Source organism: Thalia democratica, chromosome 1 (assembly GCF_965202585.1).
Source record: "Thalia democratica chromosome 1, ktThaDemo2.hap1.1, whole genome shotgun sequence".
Lineage (NCBI taxonomy): Eukaryota > Metazoa > Chordata > Thaliacea > Salpida > Salpidae > Thalia > Thalia democratica.
In genome coordinates, this window is record NC_139165.1 from 88122615 (window position 1) to 88141781 (window position 19167).

General features: G+C 25.2%; 1 protein-coding gene across 1 annotated transcript; it reads right to left on the reverse strand.

The window, feature by feature from the left end:
* Nucleotides 1–7487: 7487 nt before the first annotated feature.
* LOC145840786 (uncharacterized) lies at nucleotides 7488–15720 on the reverse strand. The gene is made up of 5 exons (XM_082948121.1): nucleotides 15562–15720; nucleotides 13462–13626; nucleotides 10390–10527; nucleotides 9454–9686; nucleotides 7488–7659 (listed from the first exon to the last, which is right to left on the reverse strand). Exons 1-5 carry the CDS (start codon nucleotides 15718–15720, stop codon nucleotides 7488–7490), a joined length of 867 nt encoding a protein of 288 aa, XP_082804247.1.
* Between the last annotated feature and the right edge of the window lie 3447 nt (nucleotides 15721–19167).

Below are 19167 nucleotides of genomic sequence, written 5' to 3' on the forward strand. Positions count from 1 at the left end.
TAAGATAAGGAAAATAATTGACATTAAAGTTTTATGTTTTTTGAAAAATTAATAAATTTTCCTATAACAATAACTTTATGCTCGTTATTAGAACATCTTATATACTTTTTCTGATGCCCATAATGTAACTAGTATATTAAAACTGTCTTGCCAGGGACAATGATTTTAAATATATAATTAGGAATTTAAACTATATCATCAGGGACCAAAAAGTTCAAATGGAGATGTTATAATTTTTCTTTTTAGTCACAAAATTTTATTCCACCATTTTGGAAAACAAATACTTAACAAAAATAAATTGGGCCGAGTTTATTGCTTTTAATTGTTATTTTAATCCCTGCTTTACATAAAAATTCTGAAAACATCCATTTTAGTTTTTAAACCAAAATTTCATGCTTGAATATATATATTTCAAACTTCTAATATAATACAACCATAGATTTTCAGAAAATTTCAAATTCTCATTTCTTTTAAATTTAGCCTCTTTTTCTCACGGCATAACTTTCTAATTATTAATTTTAAAACAATTTTTTTCATGTTTAGTAAAACGTTTTAAAATAAGCCTAAAAAACTTTTTTACTTTGTTTAAAAGTCAAAGTCAAAATGTTTTTGTGCTTATTTTTGATGCAAAGGCCCATTAAAATAATAATCATTTTAGCTTTATTTTGTCTTTGTCAAAAAAATACCAAAAAAAAAACAAAAAAAAAATTTAATTTTTTTAATTAAAGATATTTATTTTATCTCCATGTCATAGTTTTTATTTTGCAATTTCAACTTCAAATTAAAGATTATTTGCAGCACATATGGCAAAACTATTTATTTGCTAAATTGTGACTTAAATATCAAAGATTTTCTTTTTTTTTTTATTCTTACTAATTAAGGTTTAATATTAAAGTTAATGTTTTTATTATTTTTAACTTGATATAGTTTGTTAAATATGACCTCTAAAACTTTGCCTTTTTTTAACTATTAAAACTTTAAGTGTTGGTGGCGGTAAAAGATTTATTCGAAATTTAGTCTTATATTTTACATAGTTATTAAAGCTACAAGTTACTTTTTACCTTATAAAAGTTTAAAGTTACTTATGGGATATAGGCGGTCAAAGTCAGGGACTTCTACAGGTTCTCTATGAGAATCGCAAACTAAAAAGGCTGCTTTGTATGATAATATTTGTTTAACTGATTTACAAAAAGAAATGGTTTTTGTTAGGTTATTTAGAGTAAATTTTATCAAAGCTTGAACTTATTTAATGTTATTTATTTGAAAATTGTGTACATACAAAATGTTGTTGTTCTATTTGAAACTTTTTTGTTAACTTTAAGGTCATAGAAAATATACATAAAAACTCACTATAAAATATTACTGTGCTTTTTAAATGTAAATAAATAATTTAAAAACTGATATATAATGATATAAAATTGCTTATAATTGCTATAACTCCTATAAAGATTTACTAATTTCTTAACATTTAAACTTTTCAACCTTTTTATTGTTTTATACGGATTTTAGTTTTAGAACTTTAAAGCATAGTAAAATGAAAATTATTTTAAGAAGTGTTTTAGAAATACTACATTAGATAAAATACAAAGTTTGTTTTAATTATAAGTTTAAAAAACAATCTCTTATATAGTAATAATATAAAGTAATATTTCTACGTATACAAAACTAAAGTAGAAACTCTCTGTAAATTAATGTTAGCTAAAATACTATGAACTGTTTTTGTATTTTTTACTTTTAATGAAACGAAAATTAGACTTAATTGTAACTATCCTTAAAAATACTTTTATGCACATAAGTTGTACAAGAGCTAACTTATTTTATAAATGATTTAAAACAGAATAAGTTTTCAACACATGATTAAAAACAGTTATACTTTTATGTAGCATAAAATTTTTTGGATATATAATTCTTAAACATAATAAAAGATAGAAATTAAAACTATTCATATTTTGTTTAGATAATTAAAAAAATACAACAAATTTTTAATCAAACTGCTAACGGCTTAGTTTATAAAAGCTATTGTATTCAATAACCTCTAGTTAATTATAGCCCTGAACTAAAACTTTATCTCAACTTAAACATTATAACAACTTTGTTAAATTAAAAAACATTTCTACTTCATAAAACATTCATACAACACTTCAAACTAATTTAAGTAAAAAAGTGTGTATTACTTTGATTTTTTTGTGGAAACTAGCAAAACGTTTAAACGAACTGTGTTGAATCATCAATAGATAGTTATTTTAATAATTAATCATGTAACTAAATGCAATTTGCCTACATAGATCTGTTGAGGAGCTTATATTGAGTATGAGTGATCGGTTTAGTAAATATTCTTAAACAAGTTCTATGCCCTAAACATTTGCAAGATGTTCCATTTTAAACAAAGCAGTAAAACGATTAAGTATTGTATTTAAAACCACATTATTTACCAAAAAATAAATGTAATGATGTTACTTTCATTTCGTTATGTTTAGCTGTAAACTCCTTTTTGTCGCAAAAACAACTCAACAAATTTTATTTGTTCCTTACAGTTACTAGATAAGTATAAATCTTTAGAATTATTTTTACAGAATAACAATAAACTGTTTAAAATTTTGGTAGCTTAGTGATGTTCAATAACTACAATATCAAAATCGTAAATAATAGTTTATTAAACGACAAAAAATGCACTAAAAATATTTTGTTCTAGGACCTGGTGCACAAAATAACCCTTCAATTATCGAGTCTCACACCACGTATACCTTTTAAAGTCTTGTCCAGGACAAATATCTAAAATATATATACACAATAACAAAAATGCCAGATTTTTTTTAAGCAACACAAGTAATAAAAAGAACTTGTAGAATAATCTTTGTTAAACAAACGAAAATGACGTATTTTTAAAACATTTATTATTTAAATTTGTATGTCTTTATATGCATAAGAACTTAGTTGTAATTTTAACGAAACAATAATTGTTAAAACAAGGTATTTTAATATAATGTTTATTGAACGACAACAAAGAGCGCTCAAAATATTTGGTCGTAACACCTGGTGCACAAAAAAAAACTTTCGGTGTTCGAATCGTACACCACTTGGATACCTTTCAACGTCTTGTCCAGGACAAAATTAATTTGTCAATTAGGTAAAAATAATTCTAAGATAAGATTAGATCTAATGCTAAATAAAACTATTTAGCTTTGTTATAAATCGAAAAGAATTTAAAAATTTACTAATTTTAAATCTATTTCAAAATTTTATAAATATTTTAAGTATTAATTAAAATCAAGAACTTTAATTGAGATATTTCGCGTATAAAAACTTGAGTTTTCAAAATGTATCCGGATCTGATAGTAGCAGTTGCTTCATCATTTAAATTTATACTTTACTTAAACTGTTTAATTGTGTTGTAAATAGCGTCCTAATTGATCTGTCTTAAGCGTTAACTCTAGCTCTGGCAAAATATTTGTTTTAATCGAGATTTTTATGTATTCCCTCTAAGTAACTCTTAGATTCAGTCGGTGAAATTTGAATTTTTTGATGGTGAGCCGTGTTTAATGATTTTACCTCACGATATCGACATGACTGTCGAAAATTATGTTGCTCAACAATTCCCTTCTATTGCCTATTGATTATCATCACCCTAAATAGTGAATAGATTAAATATGAAGGTGTTGCGCTGGCCAACATTTGCCTGTCAAGCACAAATATGCGATCCTTGATGTACTTATAAACTTACAACGTACTTTTTAAGAAGACTTACTGTGTTTATAGTAATAATTAACAGTTGGACTCTTAATTTGGTTATTTGTTATTACTATTGCTTTGTTATTGTTTATTTTATCAAGTAATTGGTTTGAAATAACATTTATACACAGTCTGTATATAAATTATACAGTTATTATAATTAATTGCGGCTTGCAATAGGTTATTTTCTTAAAATGCGGCCCATAAGCAGCTTCTAGCGACTTTCAAATAATAAATAATTTAAATTAATATTTTAAGCTATAAACACAATAAAATTACTAATTATATCTGTTACCGTCTAACGTTAGGAAAGATTAAGGAAAAACTATGTTGTTTCTGTCCTCTTAAGAAACATGTGGATCTTGATGACTCAGCATTAAAATATTTAGTTCGCTAGCTGAGGCAAAAGTGTTTCCCATATCAAACATATTTTTGCAGACCGGCAGATAACTTAGAGCGTTTCTGCTATGAGTCTGCAGTAGAGAAATCCCTACATCTTAATTATAATAACTATAATTATTTATTAATACACCATACACCAATACTCAGTGGTTGATTTATGATAAAAAATACTGTCTATTGTAAAGAACAGGTAAAACAAAAATGTTTTCAAAGCCAAGTTTTAGTTATAAGAATTATGTTTTAAATTATGTTTTGACTTAAACAAGAAAATCTAAAAACAAATTTAGTTTAAGTGAAATATAGTTTTAAAACTTTATAAACTGAAATACTTGAGCCTACACAAATTAGAATTAAAACAACTAGACAAAGTCATAAACAAATAGACAATTTTTAAAAACGAAAACAGGTCAAGTTTTATCACTGGAGCTGCATAAAAACTGCAAACAAATAGTTTCACTATTACAATACTCTTTAATTTATCCTTTCTAAAAGATTACTAATAAAAGTAGTTTTATAGGGTAAATTCAATAAATTTAAATAATAATAAATAACTATAAGTTTTGTCATAAAGATTTCACAAAAAAATACTTGGGTAGCATGCGATAACGTTACGATGAATTGGGAACAATTTCTGTTTCAAGTTTTGTAAACATTTTTTATTATTTTTAACTAACTGATTTACTCTGATTGAGACCTAATTAATTTAAAAAAAGCTTTATTATATATTAAACAAATATCTACATGCTTGAAATGTATTACACGCACTGCAGAAAAAAAAAAGTTTATACAGTTTTAAGAAAAAATACTTTTTTAATTATTTTCTACAACCGTAAAAATTCATTTTTGAAACCATTAACATAACTTAAGAAATTTTTTAAAGTTTACTATTACTTGGTATTATAAAATTAAAGTAATATTTAATCATAAAACTTAATATTGTTGTACCAAGTATATATTTCTAAATTTTATAGACTTATCTGACAAAAAGATAATAATCAATAGCTAAATAATATTTTATACTTTTGTCAAACAAAAATTAAGCAAAAGATTAATAGTTTTTTAAACTTGCAATTACATGTAATTACTATTAGAAAAAAAAACAACTACACCTTACCTTAGTTAAAAAAATTAGGTGAAAATTGTATCATTACTGATAAATTAATACCTAGTTAGGATAAAATGTAAAACTTTATTATCAAAAATAGCTTAAACTAAGTAAGATTACTTATATTTTTAAACCCAATAAACCTATAATTTAAGCTTTTTATTTTTTTAATGTCTTTTCAATCTTTTTTTGTTATAAATTAAAAAAAAACCTAGTGATATGAACAATTTACTATTTTATTTCACGTAAGAAAAAAGTTAAAGAAACAGTTTAGCATCTCATAAATTTTCATGAAAAAAAAAGGCAACTTAAACAACAACAAATAGATTCAACAGCTTTTTGTTTGAATAGCATAAAAGATAAACAATGTTTTATTTGAACACTTTTACCTATTTTATAGTCATATATAACAATAAGTATTTCACTTACTATAATCTTTAAAAAGTAATTTTTTTATTAAAACCCAGAAAATGAACACATAGTTTTATTAAATTGACTCAAAAAAAAAGTAATGTCAAAAATGAGGTTTATTAAATTGCACTTTTAAACTTTTAAATTCATGCAGATTTTTTTTCTAAAAAAGAAATCAAACAGAAAAATATACAGAAACATATTAACTAAATCAAATATAGTAAAAACATAAATTCTGTTAAATAATGTTTAAAACAAAAAAAATTAAATTAATAATCTCATAGTAAAAAAATGTGGTTTTTAGTGTAGAATGTAGATTTTTGTTAAGTAATCTAATTATTACGAAAGCATACTTTTTATAGACTGTAAAAACAGTATTAATTTTGAAACAAAAAACGTTTATCTGTAAAAGCCTTTACTCATAGCATTAACTATTTTTGAAATTAAACTCAGCATAAGATATTATCTAAAAAAATAACTTAAGCTATTATAGGGTCCGCGCAAAACCAAAAGTCAAAATAAATCAGTCAAATAATCTTCATGCTGTAGGTAGATATATAATTAACTTGCAACAAAGTTAAGTTAAATTGAAAGTATACTTAATCAAATCTTTAAAAGTGAATAACATTAAGGTTATTAATATATTTTTTAAATGACGTTTTAAGTTTGCAATCTTATCTCTAAAATAACCTTTTTCAAAAATATACAATGTTAAAGATCAATTCAATTACTTTGACTAATAACTTTTAGATTGGAAAGTTACAATTCGTAAAATATTACGCATATTAATAAGTACTAAAAAAGCACAATTTAAACTCCGTACCGAAAAATTTAAAGTTTAACTTTAACAAGGTAATTGGGAAACTAAAAAATCATCTCGAATTCAAAAATGTTTATAAACAGAACATTTTTCGCAATATATATTGTTGCAAGAACAAATTTCAAACAACTTAAGCTCACAAAAACGTTGTCATAGTAGCTGGAAAAAATCAAAAAGAAATTAATGAAAACTAAAATCCAGCTTAGGTTCAAAAAGCTTTCAAAAAGAAAATTTTTCGCTACAAAAAAAAAAAGACAAAATGAAGTCAAACGTCCAACCTGAGCATAGTAACAGTATTATTTCAATAAAAAAAAGATTAATCGAGTCAAAAATAAAAATTACCTTGAATCAAAAATGCTTTAAAAAGAACATTCTTCGCTACATAAGAAAAGCAAATAAGACTCGAAGAACGCAATCAACCTCATATTAACTTAAATTTTTGAAAAAAAAATCAAAATCAGCTTGTATTCAAAAAACTTCCGAAAAGAACACTTTTTGGAAAAGCTCTCAAGCCTGACAAATTGAAGTAAAACGCCTAATCGGAGCATAGTAACAGTATTATTTCAATAAAAGTTATCAATCTAATCAAAAATAAAAATCAGCTTGGGTTCAAAAAGCTTCCGAAAAGAACATAACTGACAAAAGAAACTATGCCTGTCAAATCACAGTCAAAAATAAATAAAAATTAGCTTGAACAAAAAACGATTTAAAAAGAACATTTTTCGCTACAAAAGAAAACCAACTCATAGTAAGTCTTTTTTTTTATTATAATCAGCTTGGATCAATAAACTTCAAAAAAGAACATTTTTCGCAAATCTAACTAAAACTGACAAATTTAAGTCAAACGTCCAACCTGAGCATAATAACAGTATTACTACAATTAAAAAAATCAATCTAGTCAAAAATAAAAACCAGCTTGGGTTCAAAAGAAAACCAACTCATAGTAAGTTAATTCTTTTTTTTAATCATAACCAGCTTGGTAAAAAAAGCTTCCAAAAAACTGAGCCTGTCAAACCACATTTAAACGCCCAAGCGGAGCATGGTGACGGGCTGGTACCTGTCGAGCGACTGCGTGGCGTCGTGCAGGCACTCCACCTTCTTCAGCTTCAGCATCGCCACCGACCTCACCGTCACCTTCTGGCAGTCAGAAACGTCCACCGACCTCAGTTCCTTGCAGTACTCGCACAGCTTTCTGTTTGGTGGGAAAATATTTTAGTTATTCTAGCAAACATAGTTAATTTTTTATAAAGATTAAAGTCTGAGTATTGCAATACTCAGACAGTTTTCTGTTTGGTGGGAAATATTTTAGTCAAGATTTTAGCAAATATAGTTAATTTTTTCATAAAGATTAAAGTCTGAATCATGCAAAGTTTTAACAGTTTAATGGGAAATTAATTAATCATTTACATTGCTCATTCAAAGGTTATAACAAAAATAAGTGAAAATTTTCACTAAGATTATGGTCTGATCCTTGCAATATTCACACAGTTTTCTGTTTGGTGGGGAAATATTACTAAGTTATTTAAAAATTTAATTATTAAAAAAATATTTTTACTTAATTTAAACTAAGTAAAAAAAATTAGTTGATGATTCAATTAAATATTCTAGCAAACAAAGTTACTTTTTTAATTAAGATTAAAGTCTAAATCTTGAAATGTTTTAACGGTTTAATTGGAAACTAATAAATCATGTACATCATTGCTCATTTTAAAGTTCTAACAAAAATAAGTGAAAACTTTCACTAAGATTATGGTCTGATCCTTACAATATTTCAATAATCTTCTGTTTGAAAACAGATTATTACCTAGTTCTAGTATATGGTTCATTTAAAATTTGTTACAAAAACAAGTTCACTTTTCCCCATGACTCAAGTCTAATTTTTTGAAATGTTCCAACAACTTTTTGTTTGATAGAAAGTATTTAGCTTTCACTTGAGTATTAAACAGTATGGTTAAGTTTCTAAGGAAAAAAAAGTATGATTTTACGAAATTAATTCAAGTTCAATTCTTGCAGTAATGTGTTTTTTTGGTATGATAAGATACATTTTCATTAAAAAAAACGTTTCACAAAAAGATATGTTTGATAGGAAAAGTTCTTGAGTTTTTACAAAGATTTATTCCGAGTTGTATGATTTTTATAGAGCTTTAATTTGATTACTTCTTAACGTTGAGCGAAATTGTATATAAAATTTATGTTACAGTAAGCTGTTTTTCATCTCCTACTTATTTTGCTTTTAAAAGCACAAATTTAAAAAGAACTAAAACTTATTGCAAAAAATATACATAAACTTTAACAATATTTTCTTAAATCAATGTTTTATTGTTTATTTTAAGTTTATTGGAAGTACTATTTGTGTTAGATATTGAAATTATTTAAAATCTTTGATCAATAGAGAGGGACCTGTTTATTTTTAAAGTATTATGAAGTTTCTCTAATTTTTCATACAACTTTTGTTGTTGAATACTGTTGAGGTTAACTTTTTTTTCATTATAAAACTCACTAGTATTCTAAATGTATTGTTTCTAGTAGTACTAACAATTAAAGAAGCACAAAAAATTAAACATTTCCAATACAAATTAACAAAGTCTGAAAACGTTTCATCTATTCTCCATAAGTGTTTTAAAGCATTTGTTTTATTGTTAGTGATGTTTAAGCGCATGATACTGAATTTGCAGTAAAAAGTAACATTCTGAACCGAAAAACAGCATTAACAAAATGAACCACAATGTATATATTAAGGAAACGGACCAAAATTGCACGAAGACAAAATTTTACGAGGTTACTAAATTGCACGAAGATAATTATGCACAAGACAAATTTGCACGAGGGACAAAATTGCACGCAGACAATTTTGCACCAAGGGTCAAATTTGACAGCTACCCATATATTAAATCCATCAAACCTGTAGTAATAAAAAGTAATGTTCTGAACCAAAAATCAAAATTAACAAAAATGGATGACAATGTATATATTAAACCCGTCAAACCTGACAAAAGTGTCGTCTATCCTCCACAGCTTGCACAGGACAATCTTCCTCAACCCCTTGCACCGCATCAGCGGTTCTATTATGCTGCCACCCAGCGAGTAGCACCCGGTCAAGTCCAGCACCCGCACGTTTTCAACGCAACGCAGCACTTGAGGAGTGACGCTGTGATTGCATTGTTTCAGTTCAGCGTGGGTTACGCGCTTGCATTTGGTGAACAGGTTTATCAGCGATTTCTATATATTTTTTCGTTTAAATTTACGTGAATTGTTAAACTGTTTCTGCTTATTTTGTTCAGAGAGAAAAAAATTGGTAGATATTACTTAATGATCTTCAAAATGAACTTTAATAAAAAATTTCAACACATACATCCAAGTAATATAACTTAATAAAAGTTAAAAAAAAGCTCTCAATGTTAAGTTGAGCATTTACTTTTAATTTCAATATTTTATTATATTTATTAAACAAATAAACATTTGAATATTTTTATTTACACTCTCATAAAATTTATTAATCAAGAAAGAAAAGTTGATTGGAAGTCTGTACAAAGAGTAAAGTGTCATATACAAAAGATGATTTTTTTTTAATTATATTTAAACATTTGTGACAAACAGAATATTTTATTGTGTTTTTATGATTTATATGACATACTTTTACGTAAATTATTTACATACAGTTTTTAGCTTAGAAAAACTTTCTTTAACATATATAAAACTTAGTTTGTGTTTTAATACTTTAAAAAACTCAGAAAGTGATTTGTTAAATGTTTAATAGTAATTTAAAAATATAGACTTAAAACACATTTACTACGGTTAATAAAAAAAAATTATCATCATTTATTCTAAAAAAAATACTTTTATCTTTATTTATATACATTTATTTTTCAGTTTTAACTTATACGTTATAAAGAAAAATAAATCATTTTAGGAAAATTATCACCTCAGAGGTCCAACGACAAGTGTTTAGTTTAATTTTCCTCAAGTTAGGACAGTTATCAGCTAGAATGTGCAAAATTTCCTCTTTTAACAACGAACACTCACTCAAATCAACTGCCTCAAGATACGGGTTGTTTTCTATCTGTTTATATACTTTTTTATTCGAACTAGCAACACAAATAGTAAAACATCATTTTTTACAACGTTAAGATCGTAGAACTATATTTATTTATTTTTTTTAATTAATAACTGTTAGGTTTAAAATTATAACAATATTTATAAGTATTCTTCAATGGTTTTTATTGTCATTTTTTATAAAAATGAAAAACTTAACATTAAAAAAGTGGAAGATGTTATTTTTAAAATTAATCACTTCAACTACTCATATACAAATAAAAAACATAACATAAATACGCTATAAAAGTAATACAGTATTAAAATTTAACAAACAAAAGGAACGTTCACCGAAATTAAATAACTTTGCACAAAAACTTGTGAAAGGTAAATAAATTGTCCTAATTTTATTTCAAAAGAATTTTTCTGAAAGCTCTTAACAAGTTCGATGACATTGCATAGCGAGAGCATTGCAAAGGCCACGCGTGGTATTTTAGGGGTAAAGAAAAATTTTAAATTTTAAATAATTCCTCTACCTTAAAATACTTGTATTGAGCTAATCAAGGGTCTTTTTAAGTAGTATAAATATATTTAATTATTTACAAAAAGTTTTTTAACAAATAAAGAAAAATAAATCTACCATAGAAAAAAAATTATTAACTTTTAAACATCAACTTTTATGGGTGCACGAATATTCAAGTTCGGACAATTCAAATTACCTACACTGGCTTTTTTTTCAAATATGTATCATTTTTTAAGTTGTGGCCCATTTTAAAATTTAATTAAGAATTTAATCTTTAAGAATTTTAATTGTCGTGTTACCAACTTTTCTGATTAAATTGACTATGTTTTGTTAAGGTAACAATTATTAGAATTCCCTTTAATACACGACTTAAAGTCTACCAAAAATTATGATTAAAAAAAACCATAGAGACAGAATATTTCGTTTTCGAACTTATACAAAGGCTATTACTGTTTCAACGTAGAAACAACATACTTTTTAGGATTTTTTTTTTTGAATAAGCACAGTTTTATAAAAGTATGGTCAATGTTTTAATATTTCTTTATTCATTTAGATTAGTAATTAACTATGAGTACTATGTAAATTTTAAAGGTACAAGAGATACAATGTAGATTAAAAAGCTTTGTTGCTTAAATATATACATACATAAACACTTACATATAAAGATATTTACAAATAAAAACTTGCAACTTCTAATACACTTTCAACAAATATGTTTTGTTTCGGTAGATTTCGCTTTGAGAGTCATTTGTAAACTTTTGTTATGTCTGTATTAAGCTTAATGTAGGTAATTGAAGACCGAAATTCCCAAGTACGCACTATTGCACTATGTTCAAAGTACGTACCTAAGTAGCAGGTTACTGTACTAAAAATATATTTCTTTTTAAATTCTAAAGCAGTTTGTCTTAAGGATTTTTTTGAAAATGTTTCTTTGTATAAGAAACAATTTCTTGAAAACTTTTTTTTGTTTTTATTGTGAACAAAATTTAAAAAAAAGAGTTAGTTTTTATTTTTATAAAAGCCTTCTTCGAATAAAAAAAGTAACATGTTTCTTAAAAGTTCTTCAAAACTTAATAAAAATTAAATAGAAAAAATTCAAAAATAATTGATCAAAAACAAAAGGAGGAGGTAGATCTTTAGTGAAATAACCTATTTTTGCATATTAATCTCAATAATTACATGGAACTTTAAAAAAGATGGTATAAAACAACTATTAGCTTAGTTCCATTAATTTCCATCCATATTTATTTTGGCAATCATCAACAAAGTTGAGATGTTCGCGCCATCAACAATAAATTTTACATCATATAAAATATTTTCTAAGTACAGTATAACAATTTAGCTTATATTTTGAACAATTTAGTAAACAGTGAATGTACTATTGAGAATGACAGTTGAAAAACAAACAACTTTACTAAAAGGTTAAATGAAAAGTAAAATATTTATAATTTGCTGCTTTACAAAACAGTGGCTAATAGTATTAAGATAAAAAGCATAAATACTTAGCTAAATCAATTCTATAAACATATAAAGTATTAGTAAGTAAAATTCAATAACAAACATGATTTTAATAGGGCATTGTTTTAAAAACATTAGTCCAAAATTAAATATTTTAGTTTTAATAAAAATAAAATTGTTCTTTACTGGAGTATTTTTTAAATGGTGTATGAAAACCTAGTTGTTTTAAATTTTGAAGTAGCATACAATAATTATATATTATATTTTACACTGAAAAATATTCTAAAGTTGTCAATATTATAAAACTAAAACATTTGCAACTGTACAAAATTGCTGACATAGTTTATACTAGAAAATGTTATCTGTGATACTTTTTAGTTTTTATTTATTAGTATAACATTTTTTTAGTAATTTTTTTTCCAAGTCAAGTAAACACTATACTAAGTTAGAAATTTTAAGCAGTTGTACGTTTTTTGTATACCCATAAAAAACTAAAAAAACAAGACAAAGTCATGAAAAATAGTCTATATTGAAAGCAGTAATTAAAACCAAAGTTATTTTTACTGCCATACATATAACAACTAAACAAGGTTTTGTTAATACTAACTAAAAAACAAAACTATATAACTGCAATGCATACAAAATAAGTTAGTTCTTTTAATATTACAATTAGAACAGTTTAATATTTATTAAAACTCAAGGGTTTTCAATGTACTTTTAAGCTTATAAAATTTAACTATCAAAAAACGAACTTAAAAACTTTGTTGCCACCTTGAAGTCAATATATTTGTAATAAAACTAACTAACAACGGGAAGTTTAAATTTCAATTGAAAAAAGTTATAATAAAAGGTCATTTTTCAATTATGAAGTTTAAAGAAAAAGGCTGCTGTTCATAAAAAATAAACCCAGAAACTTTGTAGCAATCTTCAAAGTTGAGCCAGAAAGTAAATTTTGTATAAACAAATAGTCAACCAACTAACGATGGGAGTGAGTTGCTGCATTGTTATCCAGCTTTTAGTGCAGTACTTGTTCAGCTTTTCCATCTCCCTTGTCCTTGCCTTGTTGTCTGTGTTTGACACGACAAGTTTCCTCAGGTGGGTGGCTTCCTTGGTGGCGTGGTTCAGTATGAAGTCCAAGCTGTGAGCCTTTAAATATATGTGTGTTTTGAAGTACTCTTGTTAAAAGTAAATTTATTTAAAGTTAAACTTGGTATTTATTTGTTGGATTTAATATAGTAGTATATATATACAATGAATATTTACACATTTTTTTGATTGAAATATACTAAAACTAAATGAAGGGGTGTACTTCAGTATAATCTATACGCCTTTTAAATTTGTATAGGGTGGTTATAATTTTTCATTATAAAGCTAAAAACTAATTTTAAGGCCTAAGTGAAAACACATAAACAAAGAAAGATATAAAAATTACTTAATATGTAACCTTTATAACAACTTCTAAATATTTAAAATAAATAACTGATCGAAAAACAAAGTATTAAATGTGACAAAATATAATTTTATGATAATAATTTAAAATACAAATAATTACTTTTTTGCTAGCATATTAGATTTAGAAATGTTTAGAGGTTGAATTATTAAGTTACACACATTTGTCGTGCTATCAAACAAGCTATATATATAAAAATTAACAACAAACAAGTAAAACGTGAAGCAAAAAAACAGGATTGCCACTCTTTTAGTCAAAAACACTGTTCATATCTACCTTTTTCCTAATTTATCCAAAGTTTTTTTAAATACTTAAAACAATAAAACCTTCCAAAATCAATACAAATCAAGTTCTTCAACAAAATATGTTATAGAATAATAAAATATTGAAACTAAACTTAATTTAAAATCAATAAAAAAACTGGTCTGAGACTTTAAAATATCTAAAAACTGTTCAGAGTTTTTCATAAAAAAGAAAACTATCCTGAGTCAGCCTGAGTTTAAAAAAAAACCAAAATACACATAGTTACCCTGAGCTATACTCAATCATCCAGAGGTTTTCCAAAATTTCAAACTGTCCTGAGTGTGTGGTAACTCTAAAAAAACCTAATAATGTTTGATATAAAAGTTTATAAAAATAGTTTAGAGCAATAACTTTGATAGTAAAAAGTATATTATAATTAAATTTAAATGGAAATTTTCAATTTCAGACTTTTTATATAGTTAGTTTAAAAACATTTATTAAAAATTTTAAAAACATGATTCATATGTTACAAAAGATTTAAGGGCATAAGGGGGTTAAAACACTTTTTACAAAATTTGATCTTATTTTATATAGTTTTGATACTTAAGCTACAAGATGCTAGGTACAGATTATAAAAATTCAAAATAATTTTTGAGATATAACCGGTCAAAGTCAGAGGCAGCAATAGGATCCTTATGGGAGGTGCAAACTAAAACAGCAAATAACTAGAAATCACTAAAAATCTATCTTCTTCTATGTTTTTTGAGATAACTACCTCAAATTTTCAGAAAATGTACCTTGCAATATTTAGAAAATTCTGTTGGAACAAAACTTTATTTTTTTTTATTTTTTATATTAATTTTTTTTTTTTTTGCTACAGAATCTTCTAAGTATATCAAGGAACACTTCCTGAAATTTTGAGGTAGTTATCTCAAAAAACATAGAAGAAGATACATTTTCAGTGAAATAGTTGTTTTTTGCCGTTTTAGTTTGCGTTTTGCATAAGGATCCTATTGCCGCCTCCAACTTTGACCGGCTATATCTCAAAAATTATTTTGAGTTTTAATAATCTGTAAAAAGCATCTTGTAGCTTAGTAAAAACTATATAAAAGAAGATCAAATTTCGAAAAAAGTGTTTTACCCAACCCCATATGCCCTTAAAAGAGTATCTTAATTTTAAGAAACTGTGAAGAAATAACTATTTATTTTAAAACTTTACTACAACAAGTATTTCCTAAAACATAAAAAAACTTTAAAAGTTTTTAAGTATCAACAAAACTAAAACTACTTTGTAAAAAACAAAAAAATATTTCAAACATATTCAACTATTTATAAACACAACTTACTTATACCATTAAATTGTCATATGAAATGTATAACTAACTCACTATTGAAAAATCCAAGGACCTAGCAAATGGAAAGTATTGATCCACGAGATCTTTGCAACAAGTAGAAACACACCTCAAACACATCAGGTCTTTCAAATTGAGGTGGGAGAAGATCAGGGGGTATGTGACATCATAACTAGGAATCAAAGATACATCCATTGTAATTATAACATAAGCTAAATTCAAATGTTGAAGTTGTAGTCTTACATTTGAGGTTGCATGTTTTTAAACATGATATTAAATAAAACTGTATTGTTGTTTTTTAAAAATTATGACTTTAACATAAATAGGTTTTATAATAACTATTTATGTGTTATGCCATTCCTAAACTTAAAACTTTTGCTGTAAGCATTGTTTCTAATAAAAAAAAGATTTATTTTAAACTAAAAACAAGTTACCATTATATTTCAAGTGTATTTTAAAAATTTGACAACTTTTTAAATGTGTTTTATTACAAATAAAACTATAAATATGCAAAAACATGATTATATATAACCCTTGCTTTTTATATAAATATCATTATTTTATTTCTTTAATTATAAATATGTCCTGGACAAGACATTAGCAAGTATCCGTGGTGTACACTCAATAACCGAGATTCTTCTTGCACCAAGTAAGACCAAATATTTTGAGTATAACTTTTTGTCGTTCAATAAACTAAATAGCTGTACAAAGTTGTAAGGTTTGCCGTGGTTGTTGTTTAAATTTTCATACTTTTTTTTCAAGTATCAAACTTTTTTTTTTTGCTTAATTTTAAAATGTCAGGCTTTTTTAATAGAATAGCCTAGAGTTACAATTTAACATGTAACTAAGCAGGTTTTTTTTAAAGGTCAGGCTCAAATGGCTACAAATTCAAGTTACATTCGCTAACCTAATAACATAACTTGTTTCAAAATTTGTATTAACTGAGTTTCATTGCAAAACAGGTTTCAAACTGTGCTTCTTATTAAAAAATATTCTGTTTCAATCGAATAATAATCACAGTTTAGGATCTGTTTTGCTGTATCAGTATACATAAATTTTGAGAAAAAATTTATTTTAAAACAAGTAAACGTTCAATTTGTTATGAATTGACTCCTGTGTTAAACCTGTTGTAAACAAGTATTTAATTATACATTTGTTAATACCTTAAAAAGTAGTTTCTACAGAATTCAAAATTGAAAATTTTGTTTGCAAAGTTTTAGTTGTCTATATAAAGAATATTTTGTATAAAAGTCACAACCACAGTGGCCTACAAAAAGACTAGGAGATTCAATTAGTTATTTTATGTTTAAAATAGTGTTAATAGTTGAAATGACATCCTCTGTTTTTAAGAAATATACAAAAACAAAAATAATATATTGTTAGAAGTATACAAAACTTATACCAAAACAACAAATCATGGATATATATTTTGTGGAAATCTGCTTTAATGTGATTCAGAGTTTAACCACACTATGACATTTTTAAATTTGATATTTTAACATAGTGATTATTTGCTAAATGAGGTAACACTAAGTTTTTTTATTTTTGAAAATAAATAGTTAATAAGAATAGTTAATATAGTCAGTGATAATAGTTAAAAATAATACTTATTGAACAAGTTTTGATTCTTCATTTTATTTTAAATCATTGTGTGTTGGTCATTTATATAGAGTTAAAATTTAAAAGATGAAAATTGCTGCTTGACTTAAGCTTAACGTTGTTCAATTGCATTTTTAATAGTTTTTCTTATAAAAAGAGCAACAACAAAAATGTGAACAAACATTATTGTAAAAATTTAAATCTAAGGGGAGGAGACGGTGTGGTGCCCATGGTAGACTATGGGTACCATAGTCAATATTGGCAGAAATGGGTATAAAAAATAGTGCACACCAATATTTTTTTCAAAAATAATTTTGTTTTAATAATTTTAAATAATAATACTTTATTATTTAAAATTAAATTAAAAATTATTAAAAATAATTTAATTAATATTGATTTTTTATTGATCTAAAGTTTCTTTTTTATTGTATTAATTAAAACTGCTCAAAAAATGTTTTAGAATGTATTGTTTGAGGCCAAAAGGTCTTTCTCCACACCAATCCATTGACCATAGTTGTGAGCGTTAACCTTTTTCTTTCTTCCTATTAATTTGTAGTTTTAAATAACTTATAGTATTTTTTACATCCATGCATGATTTTATTATTGTGTGAAACAATTAGGCTCAAAAGTGGGAAAACTCCCTTTAAAGTCAAATAATAATTAACTAATAAAATGTGTCAGTATAAAGTTTTTGTTTTAGGTAGTGAATCACACTTATGCTTTTATTTAACTTGCGTATAAAGAGAATATAACCTGAAAAAGATACATCTATGCCACTAAATAAAAATGAAGCATAGCAAATATAGCAAGTAGTTTGTAGAATAAGTGTACTGTTGTAAAACTTACAATTTGTCTGGACTCACTTTTTTGTCTAGTTTTAGTTAGCTACTTTGCTACACATATTTTGTAAACTTGTTTTAATGAAAGTTTCGTTAAAGTAAAATTTTTAACTTAAAATATCGTATAAACTATCAACAATCAGTTTTTAAATATTTTGACAGTTGTGTATAAAAAAAAACAAGCTTAACAATATTTGAAAAAATTCAGAACCAGTCAAACCTATAAAAAGCCAGTTATAACTAAGTAGAATATATTTGATAAACTTCAAAATTTGATTAAAGATATAATCCAAAATTTTACTTTGAAAATATTTTGATTTATTATATTAGACAATTTTGCTCATTTATTTTATTAACAATTTAAGGAACTTATTTTTTTATATTTACAAATAACAAAATTATTACTTATTAGTTTAATTATCCTTAAAAGCTTTAAAATACTTGTTAACAAAATAGTAGATCATTTTCGAGCTTAAACTTTTTATAAAATGTTTTTTTTTCTTTTACATTTACACAAGTAAATTTGAAGTACATGAATTTATATGATAACTTAAATAGTTTTTGACTAAATATGACAATAAACAAAACTATTTTAAGTATAACTTAAAAGCAATGTTTTTTTATAACAACTTGCGTGGAACGAACTAGATTGTGATTACACTATAATTTAATTTTACAGTATAAATTAAAAGTGTATAATAAATAGTGTGCTATTTCAATGATTGATACAGCTGTGTGACTTAACAAGGTTTAGTTTCGTTTCAAGTTTAGAAAAGCATGCTAGCACGCGATAGTTTTGCACATAAAACACAGTTCCTAACGGGACACGTTCAAAATCCACCCAGTCAAATTCGAGAACCGCTTACCGATCGAGGGTAAGGGTTAGGGGTAACAGTGACAGTGAAAAATAAATAAAAAATGCAAAAAATGAATGAATAAAATTAATAAATAAAGAAAATATTTTTTTCTAATCGGGTAGATTTTGAACGCGGGTGGATTTTGATAGTATACAGTTCCTAACAAAGTACATAGTAAATTTTCTTATTAGTTAAAACTTGCTTCAATGAGCTTTTTGTTGCTGTAATAATCATCGACTTAATATTAAAACTAGTGTAGTGGAAAATAATTGTGTAAGTGATATAAACATTTTTTTTTAAGTTTTAAAATATTTGGAAGTTTTTTTGCTGTAAAAATTAGAATGATG